Source organism: Chlamydotis macqueenii, chromosome Z (assembly GCF_036417535.1).
Source record: "Chlamydotis macqueenii isolate bChlMac1 chromosome Z, bChlMac1.mat, whole genome shotgun sequence".
In the NCBI taxonomy this organism is placed as follows: domain Eukaryota; kingdom Metazoa; phylum Chordata; class Aves; order Otidiformes; family Otididae; genus Chlamydotis; species Chlamydotis macqueenii.
In genome coordinates, this window is record NC_141593.1 from 72,555,562 (window position 1) to 72,580,200 (window position 24,639).

The 24,639-nt window shown below is 38.7% G+C and overlaps 1 protein-coding gene across 5 annotated transcripts in view; it reads right to left on the reverse strand.

Moving 5' to 3' along the window:
* The window catches only part of DGKQ (diacylglycerol kinase theta), a 101,107-nt gene that overhangs the window by 49,982 nt on the left and 26,486 nt on the right, over positions 1-24,639 (reverse strand). For all 5 annotated transcript variants that reach the window (XM_086770276.1, XM_086770277.1, XM_086770279.1 and 2 more), the window contains exons 3-7: positions 14,930-15,029; positions 10,030-10,115; positions 9,177-9,302; positions 7,556-7,709; positions 3,159-3,227 (exon numbers count right to left, since the gene is read on the reverse strand). In XM_086770276.1, the coding sequence (XP_086626402.1) occupies positions 3,159-3,227; positions 7,556-7,709; positions 9,177-9,302; positions 10,030-10,115; positions 14,930-15,029 (535 nt within the window). The remainder of the gene's footprint in view (positions 1-3,158; positions 3,228-7,555; positions 7,710-9,176; positions 9,303-10,029; positions 10,116-14,929; positions 15,030-24,639) is intronic.

Genomic DNA, 24,639 nt, shown 5'->3' on the forward strand with positions numbered 1-24,639 from the left:
TTATCAGTTATACATTCCCAGAAAGACAAAGAATTATTTTAGTATGAAAATGGACTTTGAGGCTCAACTCTTTCCCCAGGCAATAAAACTAACTACACTAATGAGAGCATCCACATGATGTTTATCCTACTATCCCTGCAACATTCAGTTCTCCTCAAGTTAATTGTTCACTGTGTAGACAAGTCCTTAGAAGCTGGCTTGTTCTCAGGCACAAGGATTTATAATCCTTTTCCAAACCTGCTGTGTTAAGTCTGTTAAATCTATCATCTCAGAAAGTGCAAGGTTGTTTTCAGGATCATTTTACGCTTTTGGCTTCAGTATCTTGGTAGGTTGTTTCACGGTTGACTTAACATATTTAAGGTCCCAAAATTAAGATTTAAATCTTCTAACTTTATACTCCACTCAACAAGTCTACTACAATAGTAAGGGAATGCAGACCACTAATTCAAATTTTCTTCCAGTACTGATCTACAGACTTTGCATCCTTTCCTATTGGCTTCTTTCCTATGCAAAAGCATGTCTTTACAAGCCAATTTTATTCAATTTGTTCTGACTTGTTTTCACTGTTTTTAAAAACATGCATCTGTAAAATGTGGAGAGCTGGAATTCATAAAAGCTACAATATTCTGGAATATAATTCAGTTCTGACACTCCTGAGAGAGAGTATTGTAACATCCCAAAAGAAATGGAAAATGTACTGAGTCAACACACAGAAGCTAATGAGTAGCTCACTGTTGACCCATATGACACGAACAGTATTATCTAGAGATGGGTGGAAGAGATCCAGCATAACTGTGCCTTGGTCATGTTTAGTTTGATAGATTATGACTCCCCACAATAACTTTGTCAGAGAAGTCATACCCTGCCCTGATGAAACAGCATCAGCTCCACAGTCTGGGGGTGGCAGCCACCAGGTGAGTCTGCAGGAGCAGCTCTGCGGGTCACCTCACCGACTGAGAAGGTCACTCTTCCATGAGACGCAATGGAAGAGCATTCTGGGATTGTGAGTTAGGGAATGTTTAGGGGAGGAACAAAAGGCAGGGGAAGGGAGAGATCAAAGTTGTTTGGGGAGGAACAAGTATGGGAATACAGAGGGATAAAGAGATAAAAGAAGCTGGTGACATGTAAGAAGGTTGCTGGTTGGTGCATCTGCCTGGCTGTGCCCTGCACCAGATCAATACAGTCTGTCCTGTCTTCTCATTAAGTGGTATTTCTAACTTTTTTTGTGCATGTGGTTTCCACTCTTCTGCATGCATGTGTGCATATGGGTTCCTGAGTGCAGCAGCTGAAGTAGGATCACGGGTCACTGTGACCCATGTGTCCACGGTGCCAGCAACAAGAGAGACAGCTGTTGTGTGAGCTCCAGCAATCACCAGGCTGGACTCACTGGCACACGAAGTAAGTGGCCTGGAAGCCACGTATGCATGTGTCTCTGACTGAGGCACCCTGCGGCGATGACTACTAGAGGGACCAGGAGGTCCAAGATGACTGCTGGAGAGACTGTGGGGGCTGTACGTATATGTATGCACAGAGCCACACACACGTGTATATATCCACATATACATGTATCAGAATACGTAGGCATACACACACATATTCCCGCTAACAGACCTCTTCCTGCTCAGCCACAGAGGGGACAGGATGCTGCAGCAGCTTCACCTCTACTGGATTACCAGATCTGGAGATCCCTAACATCACTAAGCCAAAGCTTTCAAAGTTTTTTTTTGTCTGAATGCTTTGTTTGTAAAGAGACATTAGTATCACTTCCTAGCTATTGAGCTTTCTATATCATAGCAAAGTTACTGGGGTCTACAAAGACTTCTGTTTTGTGAAAACGTTTTAAGAGGAAGTAATTTGTTTTAATGTCACTGTTCTATTTAAAACACAAGTCACGATTCTTTACACGAGCCTTGAAAAGGTACCATCTACTGCTGCTTTCTCTAGTCCACAAACACTGTATATGAACAAAAGACGTATTAAAGTTTGTATCCTTCCCCCAGTTTTCATATCCTTTTTCCTTCTTTTGGGACGGCTGTCTAAAGCTGAACTGTCCTGTACTAGTACTTTCAGCCAATCCAGCTGAAATATCTGGATACATAATTTGCTCTCTTTGACAGCCATGAATAAGGGAAATAGCCTTAGCTGGTGAAGTATTAAAGTCCTAACACTCAGCCACTTACATCACCTAAAACAATGGGAAAAGTGAAAGTTTATTAGATAAACTGCAGTTAGTCAGAGCATGGTCCCATATGGGAGTGTGGTGTTGGAGCATAACTTATAGTCTTTAAGAGACACCAGCTTCAAATTATAAGAAGTGAAATAACAGCACACTTGAGGTCACTTCAATACCAGAGTTAATGATTTACTGAGCTGGATTTTTTAAAATTTGCAAATTATCCTATTAATTTTGTAAGAACTTTATGCTAAAAAAAAAGGAAAAAAAATCCTATTTATTGATTTGAAATTTCAGTTTTTACAATAACCCATGCAGCCACAGTAGGCAGCAAGTACCATGTTTTTCAAGTTACTAACATGGATATAGGGGGTGGCATGCCCTTAAATTGTGGTTGGCTTAATCTTCTGAAAAGTAAGAGTTTGGCTAATACCAACCCCAGAAAACTCCACACACCTAAGAATTTAACTGCATAAGATACAACCAGCCTTGCTCAATCCTGATGCACAGGAATACATACACTTTTACTGCAATATGCTCCAGGAAAAAAAAAAAAAAAAAACAGAACAAAAACCCAACACATTGTGTTTCAGTTCTTCAGTAAGATTTAGATTCAGCTGTCTTAAAATAAAAAGGCTTTGAAAACACATGATGCTGTCTGCCCTTTAAAGTGGTTGCTTATCTATGAATTTGTTACAAACAAAACACCAAGCTTTGTTTCTTTGATTACCAAGTTGAGAGAAATTATCTGTTTGCCAAGAGAATGAACAGATTGTCACTTATGTCAATGTACCAGTAGAAAATAGAGACTATATATTTGAAAGACTGTGGATACATGTTGGACTGAAACTGTGGACCTCAAATTGATACCTAGAACTAAAAAAAAAAAATCCATTTAATATTTTTTCATAAGGCAAAGCAAGTTAAGATTATATGTGTAAAGACTGTAATGGGTGACTATTCCACTTACTAAAATTCTGCTTACTTGATTCTGTTGAAATTTGGACGTCTTTTGCTGATCCCTGTGTTGACCCATCAACATCATCATCTTCATCTGTGAAAACAGAAACATGTTAAGAATGTTTTCAGAAAGGATCTTTGTTAATTTGAACCAGGTAAAAAAAACCCGCAAGAACTAGTCACTGAAAAATGGTTTCCATCAAAGAAGCCAACACAAAATAATCCAGTCAGAAAAGCATATTTTCTTCTTCTGCCTATGACAATAATCCAAATTATAAAAGCAGCATTAAAAAAAAAATCAAACGTGCATTGTCATTTAACTACAGTGAAGGTATATGTGAAGTCCTTCCTTACTAGCTATAATCTTGTAACTACTGCATTTCATCCCTTTCTCAATTTCCATTAAGTTTTAAATCACCAAATTAGTCCAGGAATTGCAGTAATAGCTTTCCAGTCAGATGTATGAGTATTATAGAAATAATTTCCATAACTGAAAAATAGATTTGGTGACACCAAGAAGAAGGAAATTATTGGACTCTGGAAGAGGAATTTGATGGTAGCTCATCACTCTCACTAAAAGGTAAGAGCTAACAAGTCAGATAACAACACAGCCTGTAAAAATACACATAAAATACTTAGAAAAGTTCAAAATAAAAACTACTAACATTTACATTAGCTTCTGCAAAGACAACATCCTGACTGCATTCTCATTCCTGACACTCTGGTTCACAGAGGAAGACTGATGAAAATCCAAATGTGATAAATTTTTCTTCTCTGAGGGCAGCAGCAGCATGCAATGTAAGCCAACCCAGTGTGCTGATCACGTAACAGTGGTCATATTCCCACTCATTCAAACACCCAGTCTTGACTGGGATGCAGACAAAGCTCCCAAACAATATAAACCAGGCAACACCTTTATAAAAACTATGCCATGCGGTTGTGGGAAAAAGCAGGAAAAAGCACAACATAAAGAAAAAATAAAACAAAATCAGTACAGATAGATCTTCAGAGCAAAAGAGGTACTAGAGAAGTCAGAATCCTAACACAGAAAAACCTTCCAAGAAGGAAGGGTGCTTAGCAGGAGTCTTAAAGTGGGCACCAGGTAACTTACTAAGTATTCAGATAATGCTTCAACTGACTACAAGAAAGACCAACAATAATGTTTCTGAGTTGGGGTTTTTAAAATATAAAAGAAGGGTTGAAATACTTTCCCTGTTATAACTGACAGACAAATACATTAAGTTTCAAGTTGGAGAGGAATTTAAACAATATGGTCTTGAAACACTCTGAAATAAATGGAAGCTGAATGCCTTCCTGAATTTCCCTTCAGAAAAAATCAAATTTAAAAAAGAACAAGTAAATACAACAGTAAGAAATGAAAGAATTGCTGATTGCTCCGAACCCTCCTCTTTTTCTAAGTTTAGATGGGAAGAAGCTGACATCTTTCTTTCATTACTCTTTCTTCCTCAGTCTGGACAGCAGAGAAATCTACACTAACAGCATCTTCAAACTGTTCCAGTCAAGTTCAATGACTTCTTTTGAAACACACTAAGACAGCAGCCAGTTGGAGGAAGGGGAGATAATTTCTCTATCACTGCTTCCCCTGGTAGCCCCAGAGTTTTGAAAAGCCATTTTCAGCACAGAGATGTTCACTCAATGTTGGCCATGAAGCTTAGCATTTACTCAGTGGCAAAAGCTAATTCGGACAAACACTTCCCAGTAGGTCAATGATGATGTGCTCCATCTCTGTCTAGGACAAGCCATCTGGCACTTCCCAACCATCAGCTTGGGAAGAGCTGTGCCTGCAGCAGTTAACTTATCCAGGCAACCGCCAACACTTCTTTAGTACCACAGACAGGTCTTTTCACAATCTTCTAAGCGATGCCCTTTGCCAGCTGTGGCAACAGAAGAACACCCTCTGTGTATGCCACGGTGTGAGGACTTCTGAACAAGTGTGTCTGCATGATGAGTCCCACAGAAGCGAGGACAGAAGTGTTAATTATCTTCCAACAAAGCTGAAATGTTCCTTACTCCCCAGAAACATCCCTAATGTGCACACAATCTTTAATGAGATCTGCCATCAGAGCCTACATCTCTCCCTGGAAAAACTGCAGCAATTTCCAGAGCAGCTGTCCCAAGCTGCTCCGTGATCAGAGGAGCTTCAAACATGCCCTGAAGAGTGCCAGGGAGCTGCTGGACTCGTGACATGTCTTGATAACTACCAAGCCAGAGCTCCCTCAACGAGGATGATGTGGGAATTAGTTTAAGGCAATTCCCAGATCTGCCTTTAGGGAAGAATCTGGGCAGTGGGAAAGACCTGCATAGTGATGGTACTCAGTGCATTTGGCAGAGACCTGCAGACAGCTGATCTCCAGCAGACGACTAAAAGCAGCAAAACTCCAGCAACCGCTCTCAAAGCAAGCCTCAACAGGATGTGAATTGTGTAACAAGGAGCAACGTGCGAAGGCATGAGACATATATAGGTGCTAAAACAAGTGTCACATACCATCACTGGCTAAGGAAAAACAGAATAATATGCCTAACTGCAAGGCAGTTACCACACCGCAAATATTCTCCATGCCCTGTGCTAAGCAACAACCATGGCCCACTGAGAATGAAAAAAGGAAAATGACAGGTGCTGGGGGCAGTCATCAAGTTCAGAGGTAAGCCTGGAACCAGCAGCAAGAAGAAAGGAGAGTGCTCCCATGGCTTGGCCCCTGCTCCTCTGGGTGTCAGCAGTCCCTCCACTCCGGGAGGCCGCTGCCCACCGCATAACAGGATGCTGAGCCCAAGGAGCAGAAATTCTCACAGACCAGCAGAAAAGAGATCTAGTGCCGGAAAAGATACTTTTCAGGGTGTTGCCATATTTTATCTGGGTATATGCAGGCTCAGCACTATAAAAACACATTTTTTCGCTTTCCAAATGTGGTGGATTTTCTTTGGGTTTTTTTTCATATCACATTAAAGCACCGGAAATTGTTCAAATTAGGTTACTGAGTATTTCCCCTTCTCCATGTGTCAGTTTCTGATCATCAGCTAATGACTGATCTGCACTGCATTCTCTCAATTCAGAGTACAAGATATAAATTTTATTGAAAGGAATGCAAAAAAAATTATTACTTCAAAAAAACTTGAAGATGCCTAGCACAAACTCATACACTTAGCATGTAGCCTAAGTCATGAAATGGAAAACCTTCTCTTCCGTCATGTAAAATAACAAAGGGAGAGGCTAGAAGGTGCAGCTACAACCTTCAACTCTTTCACTCAAGGTGTTCCACGTTCAATTTTTACTTAGAGGTGACTTAAAAATTAAAAAAGGAAAAAGTTTAAGTCTGACATATTAAAAGAACACACCACTGTCTAAAAGACAAACTTAGTTAACATTAGAGAAGTCACACCTGAAGAGGCTATTGAAAAGGTTTGTGATTAACTTCTGTTAATAATAATACAAATTTATCTTCACTTAAGCCTTTGGGACACTTGTAGAATACCTAACAACAGACCTGAATCAAGGTTCATAATTAGTCTTCCAGCAAAACCAAGCTCATTCAGACCATTTACTTCTAGTATTTCTTATGCTGAGGGCTCTCCCGCTTCACACTTTTACAGGCCACTTCAGTTTATCTAGCATATGTAGACTTAGGGTCACGCAATTATGCAGTAGCAGCACTCCTGCTATAGCCTCTGCACATGAGAACACATGGCTCCTGCTAGCAAATAGTTGCCTTCACCAAAACCAAACCTGTATGTTTAAAACAGAAAGTTCACGAACAGTCTGTCAGGTTGAGAAAAGTGCAGTTGTAAATATTTAACTTCCAGAACTTATATTTTGCCTACCATTTATTGGCTTTCCTATTGTATTCAAGCACCAAAAGAAAGGGTTTACAAGAACATAATAATCAAAATACAAATTAGAAAATACTCCAATTGCTTACAAAAATTCTCTTGATCCTAAAGAGCTGTTAAACAAACACGCTCTAGATGGCAGCAGAACATTACCTGCTAAATACATTATTTCCTTTCAGCACAGAAATCTTAAAAATGCAGATGCTTAATCAAAGAGGCAAATGAAAATATCTGTACAGATGATATGCCAAATTAAAAACAACATGTATATCAGCAAATGTTTCTAGCAACGATAACACTAATCTGCTAAGCAAATTTTTGGATTTTAGGCGTTCACTTTCTGCATCCTTAGTATTTTAAGAACAGTTTTCAAATTGCCCTACAACAGTAAACAGAGGTTTCAGCATTTTGCACACAGTCTGCATTTAAAATTCTCTATCCTGTCCCAGAAATAGCAAGAAGTTACAGTATTGCCACCAAAGCCAATGAAGATTAGCAATCATATGCTTCAGTGAATTACAACATTAGGTTAAACATGCTCATCAATTAGTTGCATCCAACTTTTAAAGTTTTTACCTGATTCTGTTTGCAAATTTTCTGATATTCGAAAACAATGCAGTTTGCTGAAGTTGCGAGAAAATAATTGCACACAGCTTGGAGGAAGAATCATATTCCTTAATCTTCCAAAAGTACATTCTGGTGGGACAATTACATAGCAAGCAGCATGAGCCTATAAATATAAGCATCAATTAAGAATTTAGTGGGACACAAAGAAAGCAAATTTGTTTACAACAAAATATGCACTGGAATTGCAAAACTTGGGCGCGGACATATATAGACCTTCTGTAAATCACTTTCATGAAAGGAGTGACCCATTTTTCACCCTAGATTTTCACTTGTTCCATGCAGTTTTTCTATAGCCAAAACCGAGAAGTCTTAACACGTGAAAAAACTCCAAGCCTGCTCTATTAAAAAGTAAAGGTTTTTAAACAGCTATGTGGAGAATTTTGAAGTTTTGGTCTCAAACCCTGGACCTTCCATTCTATGCTTACTGGGGAAAGGTAGGCAGGTTATAAAAAATAGCCTGAAAATCGCAATATCCTCTTACACAGCTGTACCCACTTGCAGATTCAAAGACAACATTGTTTGGAGTTTTATTCCAAAACACGACAGGCTAGTTTCTCCTTTTAAACTTGTGCAAGATCTTCTACCATTATTGAATACATATACCTTTGTACGTGTGGCCATACAGCATGTTAAATTTGTTAGACTGTTCTCAAAGACAGCCCCTCTCACTTCAGAAATTATGAATCAGATTAAAATAGAAAACCCACAATATTTTAAAAAAAAATTAAATTACTCAAATCGTACCTGAAATACTGAAAAACCACAGAGTTTCATTTTAAACTATTATCACACAGAGTACTTTATCTTGCATTAAGTGGCAAATTAAGGCCTTATTACAGATATTTACACATTTATTACACATTACACATTATTATTTTCAGTTCCCATCTCATCTGATGCTGCTTTGCACTTTCATCATATTTCATTAAGAGGCAGCAGTAAGTGGATGGACCAATTGTCATCTACACAGCAGACCGTGTATCTATGTATATGAAATGTATCTATGTATATTAAATGTATCTATGTATATGAAATGTTGTGGCTTTCACGAAGATTATTGAAGGGTACCATCATGTTGTACCTGAATTAAACGTGCATCACATGAATGGAAAAACATAGAAACCAATATTGACAGCTTAAAAAAAAAAACACCTACCATACAGGTTAGGAACTATTCTACACTGAAAGAGGAATAACCATATTGGAATGGTAAGTATTTGATCTTGCAGAACTTATATGATTCGAGAGAAAATGCAGTTTCATGCAGAAAAAGTAACTGCAGGTTTTTATCAAAAATGTATAATGATTAATCCCTGTTAAATTTTAATTCCATTGGATTTACATAAAGTTTAACCGTGATCTTGAGAATTGCTCATTTTAATGATTTGGAAGGGGGGGGGTTTAAAAATATCAGATTTTCCATCCAACTCATAAATATACATATATTTATGTAAGTGTATAAATGAAGTTTATTTCTATAGTGTACAATAAGTGTTTAAATAAGCACGTGCATATATATATATATATATGGTTCCCATATATAACAAATACACACAACAGCACAACATACCAGGATGCCACACCATTCACATCTCATGCCAGAGAGCACCTCAGAAGAGCCACAGGTTTTTTTGCAAACTTCGCAACGAGCACTTGAAGAAAGGTTTCCCTCCCTCCAGTGGTGGTGATAAGTATCCTAGGGGAGCATATCACAACATAGCATTACACAAAACAGATACAGAAGTATCTTCAACCTAACCTTAAAATCAGCAATCAAAGAGCTCTGAGGAAACCGTAACACAGACTAGGACATTAAGTATTTTATCACTACAAATGTGAACCTGAACAGTCTTACATTTCACTGAAAGAAGTTCATCAAACTATCAAAAAAACTTATCACATAGTGCTTTGTCTCACAGTCCACCAAAACCAATATTCTTTAAAAAAATCCTGAAAGGTCAGTATCATGCATGTATTTTACAGTAAGAAGCTGGGTAGTCTTGCCTCAGGCAGGTTGTAGGAAGCCTGAAGAACAGGACAATGTTTGCTAGGATGCAATGCAGCCAACAGTTCAACATATATGGGGGGGGGGGAGGGGAACACCAAAACAACAAACTTTTGGAGAAGATGCTTGACTTTTTCTTTTTTTTTTTTTTAATTAGGACGTTGGATACATTGCAAAGATTTTTCAGCATGGCTTCAATAAGCATTGTGAATATGTTAGAACATAAGTTCATCTTGCTACAAGTTCATCTGTGATACATTCTGAAGTCACATTTCCTTTGCCTGCCAACAAGCAACAAACGAGCTCTGATAACTGGCAGCATGTGAAAGAAAAGGCCAGGACTTCTCCCTCTCCTCTAGCCCATGTTTTCACATTGAAAATGTGTGGCTGCTTCTGCTGCAGAGGTATCCGCACTTACGTGGTCCTGGTGCCCATCCTGGTGACACTGCCGGCAGTCACTGCAAGCAAACAGGATACAGTCTGTGTGCACGTGTAGCTCACAAACTAAAAGCATGAAAACAAGAAAACTTATTTAAGCTGGAAACCCCAGGGTTTTTGCAGCTCCTTCCTCCCTCCCTCTCTCCCTCCCTTCATCCCTCCAATGCTCCTCCACTGTCTTTTCGCACCATATTTTTTTTCCTTCATGATCTTTTGCATGCAGCAAAGATAGGCAGTAAAATAAGTTTATCAGCATTGTCCTGTGTGTTGCTCCATTTCCTTTGTATTAAACTGGTGCAGCAAGTGTAAGGAAAGACTGTGCTAATTTTGCTCAGAAGTGCTCAGAAGTACTTGCCATATTTCCCCCAATACAGCAAGTTAAATTTGTAACAACTGTTTGGTTTATTATAGCTTTGTCTCACAGTTGCACAAGAACCGCTGCCTACTTCAATATAATCGTGCCTGAAGTCTACTTGGATTTAATCAAATCCAAAAAAAAGCTGAATACTACAGGCATTAATAGAAAGAGAGAAAGTTCTTCTGCATCCAAACGTCACCAAGTCTTGAGTGTAAAATAATGATCGTCCTGAAGCAATACTCCATTTCCTTTACAAACTCTTTTCCAAATCCTACTGCAGAGCAAGCACGCGCTTAATGAGTGGTTTCAAAATAGCAGATACTCTTCCGCTGGACAGCCCCTGTACTCCTCCTTGTAGCTGCCAGAAGCACAAGGAAACAAGAGATGAAGCGTGTTTGAGTCCCCAGCTCCAGCAAAGCAGGGGACGCTGCTGCCAAAACAGCAGCAGGTCAGCAGCACATCCCTCCTCCTCACACACAGGAGCCCGATCTCAACCACAGTCCCGCGGGGGATGCGGCAGAGGTCGGATCAGCCACTGATCCACGCAGCATGCCTGCAGCACGGATTCACTTGTGTTTGCAAAGGGATATGACACACACTGACATCAGAACATGCAAAGTGACCAGAGGACGTCATTCTCAGGGAGATTGCCACAGCCAGGAAGCATGTTTTACTCAGGAGAAAGGAAGTTTTACTCCTTTCTATTGCCAGATGACACTCAATGGATGTCATTTTAAACCTGACCAGAATAAACTGGTAAATTAATCTCACAGAATATTTGTCCAAGCTATGTCTGCATATGGTAAATCACCCTTTCATTGTCAGGAAAAGGGAAAATAAACATTTTTTCAGAGCACTCTCTTAAGTAAGATTAACATTGTCTTCCAATAGTTTTGGATAAAGTACTTCCATTATTTAAAAGCTGACTTGAAGTATCAGATGTGAAAGAAAAGAGAATCTACAAAAAAACCCCACCCCAGCTAAAGTGCTATGCTGCAAAGGATCAGTCATTAAAAAACCCTAAAAGATCTCAATACATAGCTTCATTACTGCACGAGTTACGAAAGTTCTCTACAGACCTCAGAGACAGAGATGCTGCTTTTTAAAGACTTGTGTACCCAAATGCTCTGGGAAGGCATCTTTTCACAGAGTAAATGAATGTAAGAGGCAAGTGTCAAATTCTTCAAATATTTTGTGTTCTGCTCGAACCGGTTATTGCTCCAAGCACATCACAAAAATCTGAAGGCTGTAATCTGAAGACTGGAAGACGGCAACTGCACATTAGCCACATAATCTGTAAGTATCTTGAAAACAGTAATAACAGAATGACTAGAATACCTTATTTTGAAATCACTCTCTAGGCTCTAGAAAAGATGATCAGCACTAACACTGTCTTACTCTAGTCCTGCAGAAGACCATGATCTGCCACCACACCAAAGCAAATTCTCTTTTAATAGGGCTAAGTCAACCACAAGCCTTCATATAGAGTTTCCCACACTGTGTGTCTTCACTAAGCTCAAGGGCTTTTATATGAGGTGTAGCACAGTCCCTCCTCCACCCACATGTCTCCATGTTCATAGATATAACAGGAATATTTTACAATTCAGCTTCGGCCAGTTCAGCTACCAGGCAAGCTAGATGCTTTGAATCATATCCTCAATAATGGTAAAAGTTTCTGTATAACAAATTACAGCTTCAAGGAATTAACAAAAGTGTTGGGTATTTCATCATTAATTCTGCAAACACAGGCACACATTGCCCTTTGCTATACTTCGTAAGAACACAGGTGGGTTATTTCCCCTCGTTTAGTTCACATCTGCTGCGTCTAACACCAACCCCAACCCCACCTCAGAATGATAAAAAAACTTGTGCATGTCAAGGGTGGGAGTGTCACAGGACTTATACCCTTAAGATAGTATCCTGCTTATTGGAAAGATGAACTTTTTAGGATGTAAAGATCAAGTCAAATCAGAGTGCCTACAAAAAGAAGTTTCACCTTTATGAAGCCCTTCCGTAATTTACAAAATTCTTTAACTCAAAACAGAATGGTGGTTTTCTGTTCAAGCTGGTCATGAAAGTGCTGTGAATTGCTTCGTAATTGCCAGAACACCAAGTTCATTAATTTCAGATACACAAACTTGGCAGAACAACCTTTAAAATGTTAACTGCCTCCCTCTCCAGTAGATTTGCTGCTCCCAGTTGATGCTTAAAAAGAAACTTTTCTACAGGATCCAACACTAAAAAAAAATGTTTGGTTAGTCTTTCCTCTTTTTTCTTTCTAGCCCTTGTTCTTGGGGAAAAAAAAAAAAAAAAAAAAAAAGGGAGAGCAACTCTCACCATCATGAGTTCAGGTTTAACTGTTCCCAGTGAATTCTACAGTAAATATAGCTATCCAAAGCAATCAGTAACTGTCAAGAGAATTTGGAGGCCAAATATTGTAATTTTTACCAACAAAGTGTATATACTTATCTCAACAGGGGTTAATATAAATGCATGCTCATTTCTGAGAACAGATGCCCCACCAGACACCCATAGTGTTTACTATTTGTCTCAAAATTTTCAATGCTCTTTCAAGAAAATGTATTTTATTTTAAGATATGAACAGTTCAAAACAAGTTATTTAATTTATTTTGAAAGAACGTCTAATGATGTCAATTATTTGCTTAAAAAAGTTAATTTCATCTTAACCCTCTTCTCTATCCTAATTACGGCAAAGATTCCAGGAAAAGTTCTTTAAATTTCAGCATGAGAAGAAAATATGATAACGAACAGCAGACTTGTACTATTAAGCTAAGTCATCACAAGTAAGCAAAAAAAAAAAAAAAGGAAGAAAGTTCAACAACTCCATCTGGATTTAAAAGCTCTACAGCTTAAAACAATTGACTTTAAAACAAATTCTGAAAGTATTTTTGAACAGTAAGAATCTTGTGCACTTTATGAACCTCAATTGCCCTTTTTAAGCTACGTTTTTGAAAAGTATCAGAGAAACAAGTTGTAGACTTATTGGTACTTCAGAAAAAGGGATAGCAAACAAGTTGCACCACACAAAACAAGAAAACTGTTTAATCCACGGAAGGAACACAACTCAACCTTCACTGAACCAAAAAAAAAAAAAAGTCTGAACATTTGTAATACCTAAATATAACAAGCAATTTCACACATTTCTTGTTTAAGAACACTTATATGGAAACGTCTGAAAAAATAAATATTCCCTTGCAATGGGTACAATGTTAATACAGCAGAATTAAGAGAATATGTAAGCAAATTTAGAAAGATTTAACTAAAATTGATTACTATAGTAAAGCTGTTTTCAAGAGTTTAGAGGACATAGCTGGTGAAAATTCTCTTTTCAAATTCTCTACATTCATCTCATGCCACAGAAGTTCTAAGGTTTATTAAGACAGATCATCAGAAAAAACTCTGTGGTATCTGTAGCTCTTTGACTATGCCACCAAATCAACCCACTCATATTGTAACATATTGTAACACTAAGTGACAGATTCCCACTAGTCAGAAAAGCATAGTTTAGATTTATTATGCAACTCATCAGACAAAAGCAGAACAAAACCACTGCACCATTAGAAGTCTGAATGTCCTGATCAAAGAGAGATGTTTTCCCTACACATACACATAGGTGATCACATTAAACAAGGCATTATCTTTAGCACAATAGCAATTTTGAAAGCATCTCAAACCCTTACAGGATTGGTTCTTTCCTCTGTAGATGCTATCTTTTTTTTTTAAACAGTTCACAGGTAATATTCTTTTAAAATACTAAATTCTATTCAACTTCACAACATCAATTGAACAACAACTATTAGACATTCAAGACAGGGGAGACAAAGGAGAATTACGGAGTTGTCTCACGTCAAAAATCAGTCAAGTACTCATGCCAACATGTATTTCAAATAAAAATTCTGGTGTTTGAGTGACTTCTTTAATTACTGTTTCTTCAGAAAAGCCATGTCAGAACCCTCAGAGCAGTACTATTTTGACAAAAAATATTTTCAAAATCTTTGCATTGAAGGCACCTCATCCCCATTACAAGCAACAGATATACGAGACCAGTAACACTGAAAAGTTATATTCCATTCTTTTGTAGAAAGGGGGAGGTTTTAGAAACATGAATACCTGATGATTCCCCGTATCAAAAACTTCCACTGGAAACAGAAATAAATTATCTCAACAGAAGTCTTTCTTTTGCCGTAATAGCTTCTCATACTTTGCAAATCTCAGGCACACCATCGACACCACAGACTTGCTCAAAGTAAATTGGAGGAAAGATGAAAGAGCATACAAGTTGGACAAAGTTTGTGGTTTCTTGAAGGTTATTGATTTATTATTCCTCAATTTGAAGTACACGTTTCCACAGCTGATAAACAACTCAAAAATCTCTCAAACATGGTAAGTGCCTATGTGTGTGTGTGTGCATACACACATACTCTCAAGGTACACAATGTCAGCAAAGTGTACCTTACTGGATAACACACAGATGGCTACAAAGTAGGGTTTTTTAAGTTACCTTCACATCGAAAGGCAGGTGACTCTAGTGACTTCCTGCACACAGTGCAAAACTTTCTTTTGTAATGTCCTGGAGGTCCAAAACAGTGTGCAACTGGAACCTGCCAATGAAGAATGCATAAGACATGATCAGCCACAACTTTCAAAGTGCTAGTTACAGTTCACAGAAATCGCTTTATCACGCAAGGCCAGACAGCATATACAAGTAAACTTAAATAAGCTTGAGAACAAATATACAGGCAAATCATCCCTTAAAAAAAAACATCTGATACTTGAAAACATATTTGAAATACCTTATATTAAATAATTATATATTTTTTTTAAATTTTAAATTCTTGGGTTTTAATATGAAATTTACGTATATTTAAGTGCTGGTCAGCTTCTTGATGATTCATAGTGCCATGAATCCAATGGTTTCCTTTGGTTTCAGTGCCAAGCAACTTATGTGGAATCAAATTTCTCTCCCAAGTATTCTTAATTGAATGAAGGACAATTAGAGAGCAATAGTTGCACATGTACATAAAATATCCTAAGGACACACTTAAGACAATTTTTGAAAGCTCTAGCACTCTCCCCATCCCTTTCATCTCTTCTCTGAAAACAGCCCAGTCAACTGGCTGATCAGGACAAAGGCACTGATCTCCCCCCGTGCCCCAAAAGCTTCAAAGCCTGGATGGTACAGAGATTCAGCTCCTGAAGTACATCCATACTGAGGTTCTTGTTGACTGCAGACGGAAGATGATACATTTCAATCCTTTTGCCAAGACCTGTACTAACAGTTTTAGCAAATGTATTTCTAGTATACTATTCACTTATCCTAAAAAGGTAGAGTTTTTTCCTTGTTTAGTGATTAACAATGAAGACTGGAAGCGATGGTACCAAAAGAACAACAGAAGAAAACATGAAAAATGAGGAATAAGAAATACACTTAAGCTTTATCCTTGTTCTAGAGAACATTTTTCCTAGAGGATGCTGACCTTTGTTGATTTGGTATTCACATTAGAAGGAAGAAGCATAACTGCATCTTTAAAATTCTAGAATCCAAATGACTGCCATAAAAGTTTGCCATGACTTAGGTATTTAGCATTATGCATCTCACATGCCCTTCCTGATATAACAAACATGTCAGATTTATCTTCTGGTTCTTGCATCACAAAAAAATATATGTCTATGAAGGCTGACAAACACTTTTTTAGGGGTGAAATGAAATTAGTAATTCCCAGTAAAAAGTCAGAAATAATTACTTAAGATACATGTAGCCACAGATAGCTTCTTTCCTCCCAAATGTACTGGTAAACAATCCTCCAAAGTTATCGAGCAGGATTTGAATTTTTCTCCTTGTATATTAGGGTTTTCCTGGGATCCACTAGCAGCAAATCTGACACATACTGGGAACACAGAATTTGATGACCCAGAAAGCTACTTCTGGTTATAAAGGTCTGATTCCCACCAATGTTTCTGCCTCTGAAAGTGTTGGGGCAGTTACATTAAACAATCTTGTACTTTGAGCATGCACAATGAAATAAGCAAAATGAAGTTTTGCCAGATGTAACTCAAGAAGAAAGGAACATCGCTGGAAGTTTAATCACGAAAAATCACTAACCTCCAAACTGCAATGCATGTGGTTCCTCCAGTCCTCCTCAGAATTAATCTTTGTGAGGTAAAGGAGGATGAAGAGAGGTACGAAATACGCCTGTGTTATCAGATATGAACAAAATCACGAACAGCAGTTAACTCGTCAAGCAGAGTCACCAGCTCGTTGCTGCAGCAGACTGTGTTGTCTGGAGGAATCTTTGGTCCCTGACTGACCAGGAAACTGCCTGTCCAGATCCAAGGCTTCCCACCATGCTGGGCTGCCAGCCAGCCTACTGAAAGGATTTAGTATCAGTATCTCAAATGTGATATATCGTGAAACATCCTTGTCTCCAAAAGCTTCAAATTTTTACTTAACCAACAAGTTTGGGATTCAAAAATACAGACAAACCATGCTCTGGGCTCCACCTTCTACTCCCATCAACTCAAACAGAAATTTCATTTTCTGCAGCCCTCCAGCTCTAACTGAAAAAAAGCTCATGGCTAGTTTGCATTATTTTTTTTTTAAATCAGAATACTCTAGTCATATAATACATGTTTATAAAAAGAATATATATATATCCTCGGGGGGGAAAAAGTCCTGGAGAGCCTAGGGAACTTTAATCAAACTACCTCAGATTAAGTTCAAGCCCTATAATCCCTGTCCACTTTTCTTGCACTTCCATACTATTTCTTCAGGGTAAAGAAAGAAATGAAACCTCCCTGTACAGTAACATAGAAGTTACCTGGCTCAGCTATTCTAGAGGTAAAATGCCAGAGCTGTTTTCTCACTCTAGCTCCTCCAAAAACAAAAGAAAAGTCCAATCCCATCTTGGTGGGAGAAGGCCACTTGCCCAAAATTAATCCTACAAAATGCGTTTAAGTGCAGAAAGAAATAATGAGAATGGCAACATGAGCACAAGGCTAGCCAGACACAGCAATTGCGAGGAGCCCTGAAAAGCCCTGGTGGTATTTTTTTAGGAAAGCTTTTCTGTGCATCCCAACCTGTCTCCAGATTTCAAGTGTCACCTTCAAGTCACCTGCCTGCCTTACTCCCACAACAACTGCAGACACAGCGGAGCCAGCTGTCCCCAAAGCGATAGTATTCCCCTCGAGATAAGGCACAGAGGAGACCTTCTTTATCTCTGAAGAGGTGAATAATGCACTTTGGATACCCAGTGCGAGCATCTGATCCCCTCAACAACCCATGTTAGAAACACCGATAACTTCTCTTTCCCTGTCCATGAGTCTGGCTATTTTATCTTGCACCTGGCACAGAAATACAGGCTTTTCATTATTGTCACAGAAATGTTCTGCTGAAGAAAAAGGACACTTCGTAGATGAAAGGATCAAAGTAGAGCTTTGTGAAAAATCGTGTTTATTTGGGGAAAGATTGTGAGAAAGGACTTTGACAGGACTCAAACTTATTCAAGGTCTGACTGTACTCTTCTAGAAGACTCAAGGAAAGGAGACCAAGTCTAAATTCTGCCGTTGTTCAGACCCTGGTGACAATCCTCCGAGGTCTCAAGTCAGTGCTAAAAAGAAGGGAACAACTTGCTGATTGAAAAGTTAGGCAGGAAAAAAAAAAGAAAAAAAATCTCTTCCTTCAACTTCTTCCTTTCTGAAACAAGCCAAAGAAACTTGGGTTATGATAACTGGTCTTTCTAACTTACTTTAGAAATGACAGGTATAAAATCATTGCAGAACCTGGTGGGAAACAGGATGGGAATATGACAGAAAAAGAGAAAAAGTTAAAGAGCAAGTACAACATAACGAACTCATCAACCACATCATGTTTCTCCCAGCAGCTACCGACATTTCTTTTGTAGTTGAACAAGTTCCAAGCACCCAACATACAAGAAAAAAAAATAAAATCAAAACTCAGACTGGGAAAGTCAGTGAGGCAGCATGTCAGAATATGAAATGTTACATATTATTTTTTAATTTATATCCACTTGTATAAGTACAGCAAAGTACAGACTCATCATGTGACCTATTGAGAGAAAGTTAATAATTGATGAAGTTTAAAACCGCTTTTCCAATAGAGCTACTTAAATTACTTTACGCAAACCACTAAAATCAATTTCCGCAGAAAAATACAGAAAATTTCTGATAGTAATACCATTAAATGACATCTAAGTGGCCTTAACAGTATTGATCAAAAGTCCATCGACAGAAAGTCTCCAGCACAAGCTCCAAAATGACTTTGCACTCGTGGACAAGATACTCCTAGTTCCTCTTTTGTTTTCTGCTGTCTGTTAAGAAATCCAAAGCATTACAGAACGTAGCACATTTCTGTAAAAGTTTGTATCAGCCTGTGATAAAATTTGATCCTACAGAAACCTAAATTCTAACCCCTTCAGTGCCACCCATGCAAGTGCACAGCAGTCCTACATCATACAAAAAAACCAGCAACAAACTGCGCTTAACATCCAAACTTTGGAAGAAAAAGAAAGGGAAGAATTGTTTTCTGTCAGTAGTGCCTTTTAAAATTGTTCCTCATCCTGAAATGTCACACGGTATCAAGCATGTGGCCCACAGCAGATCATGAATTTAAATGTTCTTTCACTGAAGTGGAATCTCTAAGTACAGGGCATCCCAACCCTCTGGTTCACAGACGGAGTTGGGTCAGGTCAAGCCTTACTGGTCTGAATATCACAGTGGGGAAAAACACATCTCCAGAAAAGCCTTTTTTTTTTCAACCAGCTGCAGCTGCTTTCATACCAATTCAGGCAGAAGACAGTTTTTGGCCAGAATCCTGAGCTAAAGACTTCCAGGCTCAAAGGGGAATGAAAGAAATACAGATATACCAAATGTCAGAGTGACAGCTGCTGTGTTGGGCAGTCTTAAAAAAGAACAACCTACTAAAAACTTTTCCTAGGCATGTGTCTAAATATTATTTTGCCCACACATCTCCCTCCCCATCACATCAGAAAGACTCACTCTTGGCAGGACTTTGTAAAACATACTACACAAACTGAGAAAGCACGGCTGCAAGACCTACAACAGTGTGGGGCTGATCAGCTTCCAAGAAGGAAAGGGTACACAGAGGTAAGGATAGAAACACTCTCACAACAGCCTCCAAAGGTTGAGCAAAAGGAATTCAACTTAAGGTCACTAGTTTCAGTTCAAAAACACTGTGGCATTTTAAGGACAAGCAGAACCAGCCTGCAAGCAACCATCTTCATGCAATGCCCACAAGGGTAGTCACAAAGGGTATTTCACAAAGACAGCCATCAACAAGCCCCCCCCTCCCCCCAAAAAAATATGCTGACACAAATTAAAATGGTGTTTCTGAAACAAGAACATCTTCTATGGATTCTGATGTTTCCAGTGCAATAGTACTTCCTTGTCTAACGCTCCCAAGGTTCACTCTGACACCAAAAACCTTTGCTCTAGACAGGTAGATATGGTGACCACATCTGAGTACACCTCATGACTATTCTCTCCAGGTTAATTAAGTGTGTAGACCACACTCTCTCTAAGAACAGCTAACAACTTTGTGATTCAACTTTTCCTAGTATTGACATCTTTTCAATTTCTTACTTATTACTCACAAAGAGCCCTTTTATTTGCTTGAAACCTCTTTCCTTTAGTAGCAAAAGACCTCTGCAGCTTAAATACACTGCATGCACTTAAATGCACTCTATGCCTCCTTTTTCTTTTTAGGGACAATGCGTGTCAATTACTCACCAGTTGTGTCTATTTTTCCTCTGAACACTTGGTATATCGGTGTTAAAAAGCAACTTTAAGAACACATTGCTCATGTTAAGTTCTGAAATCAGGTAAGCATACAAAGTTAAATGGTGTCTCAGAATATCACAAGACAGGAAAGATGAGAAAATCAAGTACTTAGCTATCAAAATTTTAATTAGGGTTAATGCAAGGGAATAATGCACACATGAACATGCAACCTCACCATATCCAGGAATACTTTTCGCCATCCCTCGGAGCTTTGTGACAGGACATTAGGCCTTATCTACAAGCTCTCAAGGACTCTTTGTGATGGGAACTACACAGTGAATTCCTTACCATTTCAAATCAGGAATATATGATACTTCCACTAGAAAATGAGACTTTTAGAGTTTTCCACTGCAATTAAAAGTTGCTTGGACTAGCATTTTTTGTACTGGAAAAAGCAAACGATACACAAAAGACAGTCACTCCTTGCTTTTATTGCTACAGAGGAAATCAACGTCCATTTCCTTTTATCAAGACTAGATAGGGGGTTGGACTAGATGACCTTTGAAGGTCCCTTCCATTCTGTGATTCTATGATTCTAAAAATTAAAAGGAACAAAAACAGTGACATCCCATACCACTTCTGAATGTGAAGAGTCATTGATACAACCACGGGGCTCATCTGGGAGTTCACAGGCTACCAGGCAGCTTGCATCAAGTTTCAATAGAGCCCAATAAGCTCTCTTGAGTTTATGAATTAGGGGATGCTAGCCCTTCCCTTTAACCTCAGGGTTAAAGGAACTGCCACTTTGGGGAGGAAAAGGAGAAAACCTTGGTGCAGCGTCAAGATTACCAGCAAGCAGTTTTATGCCTTGACTCCTAAATTATGCCCTGTGGCTGCTGCACTTCAAGCAACTGCCTTCCTGAAACAACACAGGTACGGGCCAAATGCTGAAGACTTAGAGACGGACCTTCTTGGTGAAGGTGGTCAGGGCCACCCAGCAAGCGCCCAGGTAAAATCATAGAATTACAGAATGGTTTGGGTTGGAAGGGACTTTTAAAGGCCATCCAGTCCAACCCCCCTGCAAGGAGCAGGGACATCTCCAACCAGATCAGGTTGCTCAGAGCCCCGTCCAACCTGGCCTTCAACGTTTCCAAGGATGGGGCATCCACCACCTCTCTGGGCAACTTCTTCCACTGTTTCACCATCCTCATTGTAAAAATTTTTTTCCTTATATCAAAGTCTGAATCTACCCTGTTTTCGTTTAAAACCATTACCCCTTGTGCTCCTACAACAGGCCCTGCTCAAAAGATCAGCTTGGAGTTCAACCGTTGTTAGGAAATCTTGTGAAAATGCCCTTACATCAGCAAATTCTCTTTATCATGGACAAATAAAAGGGGAAGAAGAGAGAGAAGAACGAACTTTCCCAAACTTGTTTTTATAACATATAATACAAAAGAGGAAAAACATTAAGCATATATTTTGTGAAGCAGATCATGCTACATCTGACTCCACCATGACCAGAAAGATACAACAAGAGGGGCAGGACAAAAAGTTTGTTGATTGATGCAAGTAAAATATACAGTAATTTGAAGATGAGATGTAACAATAATAAGCCAATCGGTTTATTCACAAGCATTGCATTTCAGCCTGTGTTCTACAACAGTCTTCTGGGAGAAGCAGTAAAAGTTCAGCAAGCATTTGTTGCAGCATTTTTAAACAGATGCTGATATAAAACCTCCAACACCTGCAACTACCACCAACTAATGATTTTCCAAAATCAGATTTTTATTTTTTTCCCCTATGCTCTCCAGAACTCCCACTCAATCCAACTACATCAAATTCTCCTTCCTAGCTTGCCAAGCTCTTTCCCATTTGTTAAAATGTCTATGAGCCATTTATAACAACATTCTTTAAAAGCTAATTCTCTGAGGCAGTCACACAAAAATCCACCAGACATTTCTGACAGCTGAATGAGACTGAGCGATTTATTACTCCAAGGCAAGTGAAGTGGTCATCAAACCATCACGGTCTTTGTCTCACACTTTGTTGGATCTTCACATTGCTTCTTGGCCAGGGAACAGAGGTAGGGAGTGAAAGTAAACAAAAAAGAGGTTGTGTCCCAATATAGATGTCCTTCAGCTACAGAAAAATGAGATGCTGTTGTTGTATATACAAAGTATGATGTTTCCAGTACAGAACAGATTATCAGAAGGAGGGTTTGGGGGATTTATCCTAACCTGGATATCCCTTTTTTTTTTTCTCTTCTGCTTTCAGTTCATGAGCAACTGACGCAAATAACCACCTGCACACAGCTGAATCCAGCAGCCAGACACAGAGAGGCAGGTCAACAGGCAAGGACAACACATGCTTGCCCAAGCAGAGACACCTCTGCGAGCACCACGACCTTTCCATTCACTATCACAACCCGTGAATGCAGTGGCTACTCATGTTCTGAACTACAAAGCCAAGTTTTATGTTCAGCATAGAAAGCTTCAGGAGAAGCTGATGACCTAAACCAGCATTTTTCCATTCTAGACAACCCAGCTTTAAGAATAAAAGCACACAAGAAAGTTTCACGAGCAGCCCATCTACCCCTCTTGAAGTGGAAATGTTTAGAAACCATTACAGCAATGCACCAACACAAAAAGGACAAACAGGCATAGTGAACGCCCAACTTCCATTTAGTTTTTAAAGAACAGTTTCATAAAACACACACTTCTACGGCAAATCTAAGTGGCAAAAAACTTAAAATACAGCTTCAATTCTAGTCTAACAGGGGAAAACAAAACTTCACATTTCACATCCAAAGAGGTTTTGTTTTCACTGTTATTTTGGTTTTTGTTGGGTGTTTTGCCCTTTTTTTTTTTTTTAAACACATACCTCAGAGTAGATAAATACTTATGGGAATGTAGGAGAAAGAAGGTCAGAAAAAATTGCTGAGACCTTACCAATGAAACAAATCATATCCCCTGCAAACGATAAAAACACAAACTTAAAAACACAAACTTGTTCAGACAACTGATCCATGAAGTCTTGTTTTGAAACACCATGACCTAGAGAGAGTCTGGAATACTAAACGCAGGTGATAATGATTAACAATAGTGAAATAAAATTCTTACGGCAGCCTTAAAAGTTAACTCATCAATAATGATCTGAAGCTGGATGTAGTCATGGGATGCTTGTGACTCTGTGGGCCTTTACTTGACCCTGGGAAGGAAATCCTACTCTCAGGAATAAAAGTTTCCATGAAACATCTGCTGAAAAATTATTCTCTGGCAGTTTGACTTAGTATCAAATGACACACATTCTGATGAGCTTTAACAGTACCATCTTCTCTAAATGAAATCCAGGAGATTAAAAAAAAACCAAAACAAAGTCATTTCTGTAACACACTGAACATTGACATACTAGAAGGAATTATCAGAAAAAAAAATCTCACCAGTGTTCCCTCCTACTTTGGACCTTTTAATAAATAAACAATAAATAATCTGAAAGAAGATCAGGCAGATTAAGAAAATAAACTTTCCACACATTCTATAAATGATTAGAATTTGGTTTTTGCTTTGTTATGTTTTTTAAACAAATGCCAAGTTCAATATTTACTTCGACAGAGCCTGCATGCAAAACGATGTCTCCCATATGGCAGACTTCACTAGCACGGCAGACCAGGATTAATGCAACTTGGATGACCACGTCAAGAAGGACAAGGCTGTCCAGAAAGAACAGTACAATCCAGTACTTTCAAAACATAATCGCTATAACTCAACACAGATAAGGCAGAAGACTCTTTGCAGCTAAATACAGCAACGCTGAACTGCAAACAGCTTTGAGGGCTGACAACAGCACTCAGATAAAACAAATTCTGCTGCATAGCAAGGACAGTTAGACTTTTATGTACAAACAATAAACAGACAAGATTCACATGTTGGGGTAGGTAGAGAACAGAGACTGGCAAAAGAAGAAAAAAACTACACTGACATCTGTGACTGATGCAACTGGAAATATTTAAAAGTTTAAATGCAGGATTTTTACCATGCAAAAGAAAAGGAATAAATACTATTTTGAAAAATTAATTAAATTTAGAGCAAATTCACAAAAGAAGTAATACCAAATGTTTACAACTCTGACACTCTGAATTAAATGAAAGTTTCCCTGCTGGATTTGTACCATCCCCTGAAAGGACCTTGCAAAGATACCTGTACCATCCAACTCATCATTCCTTTTCCCATGCTACAGTGACTGATCACCAGCATACAGAAACTGTAGCAGATGCTAATTCTTAGTAAGAGCATTTCTCACTATCTACATGTCCCTTTACTGTGAGTCCTAGGACTTCGAGCAATATTTCTTACTATTTCAGTGGCAACTTCCTATGTAATGGACACCTTTTTACCACCTAAGTTAACATCCTGGTTTTGGCTAGGATAGAGTTACTTTTCTCCATAGTAGCTAGTA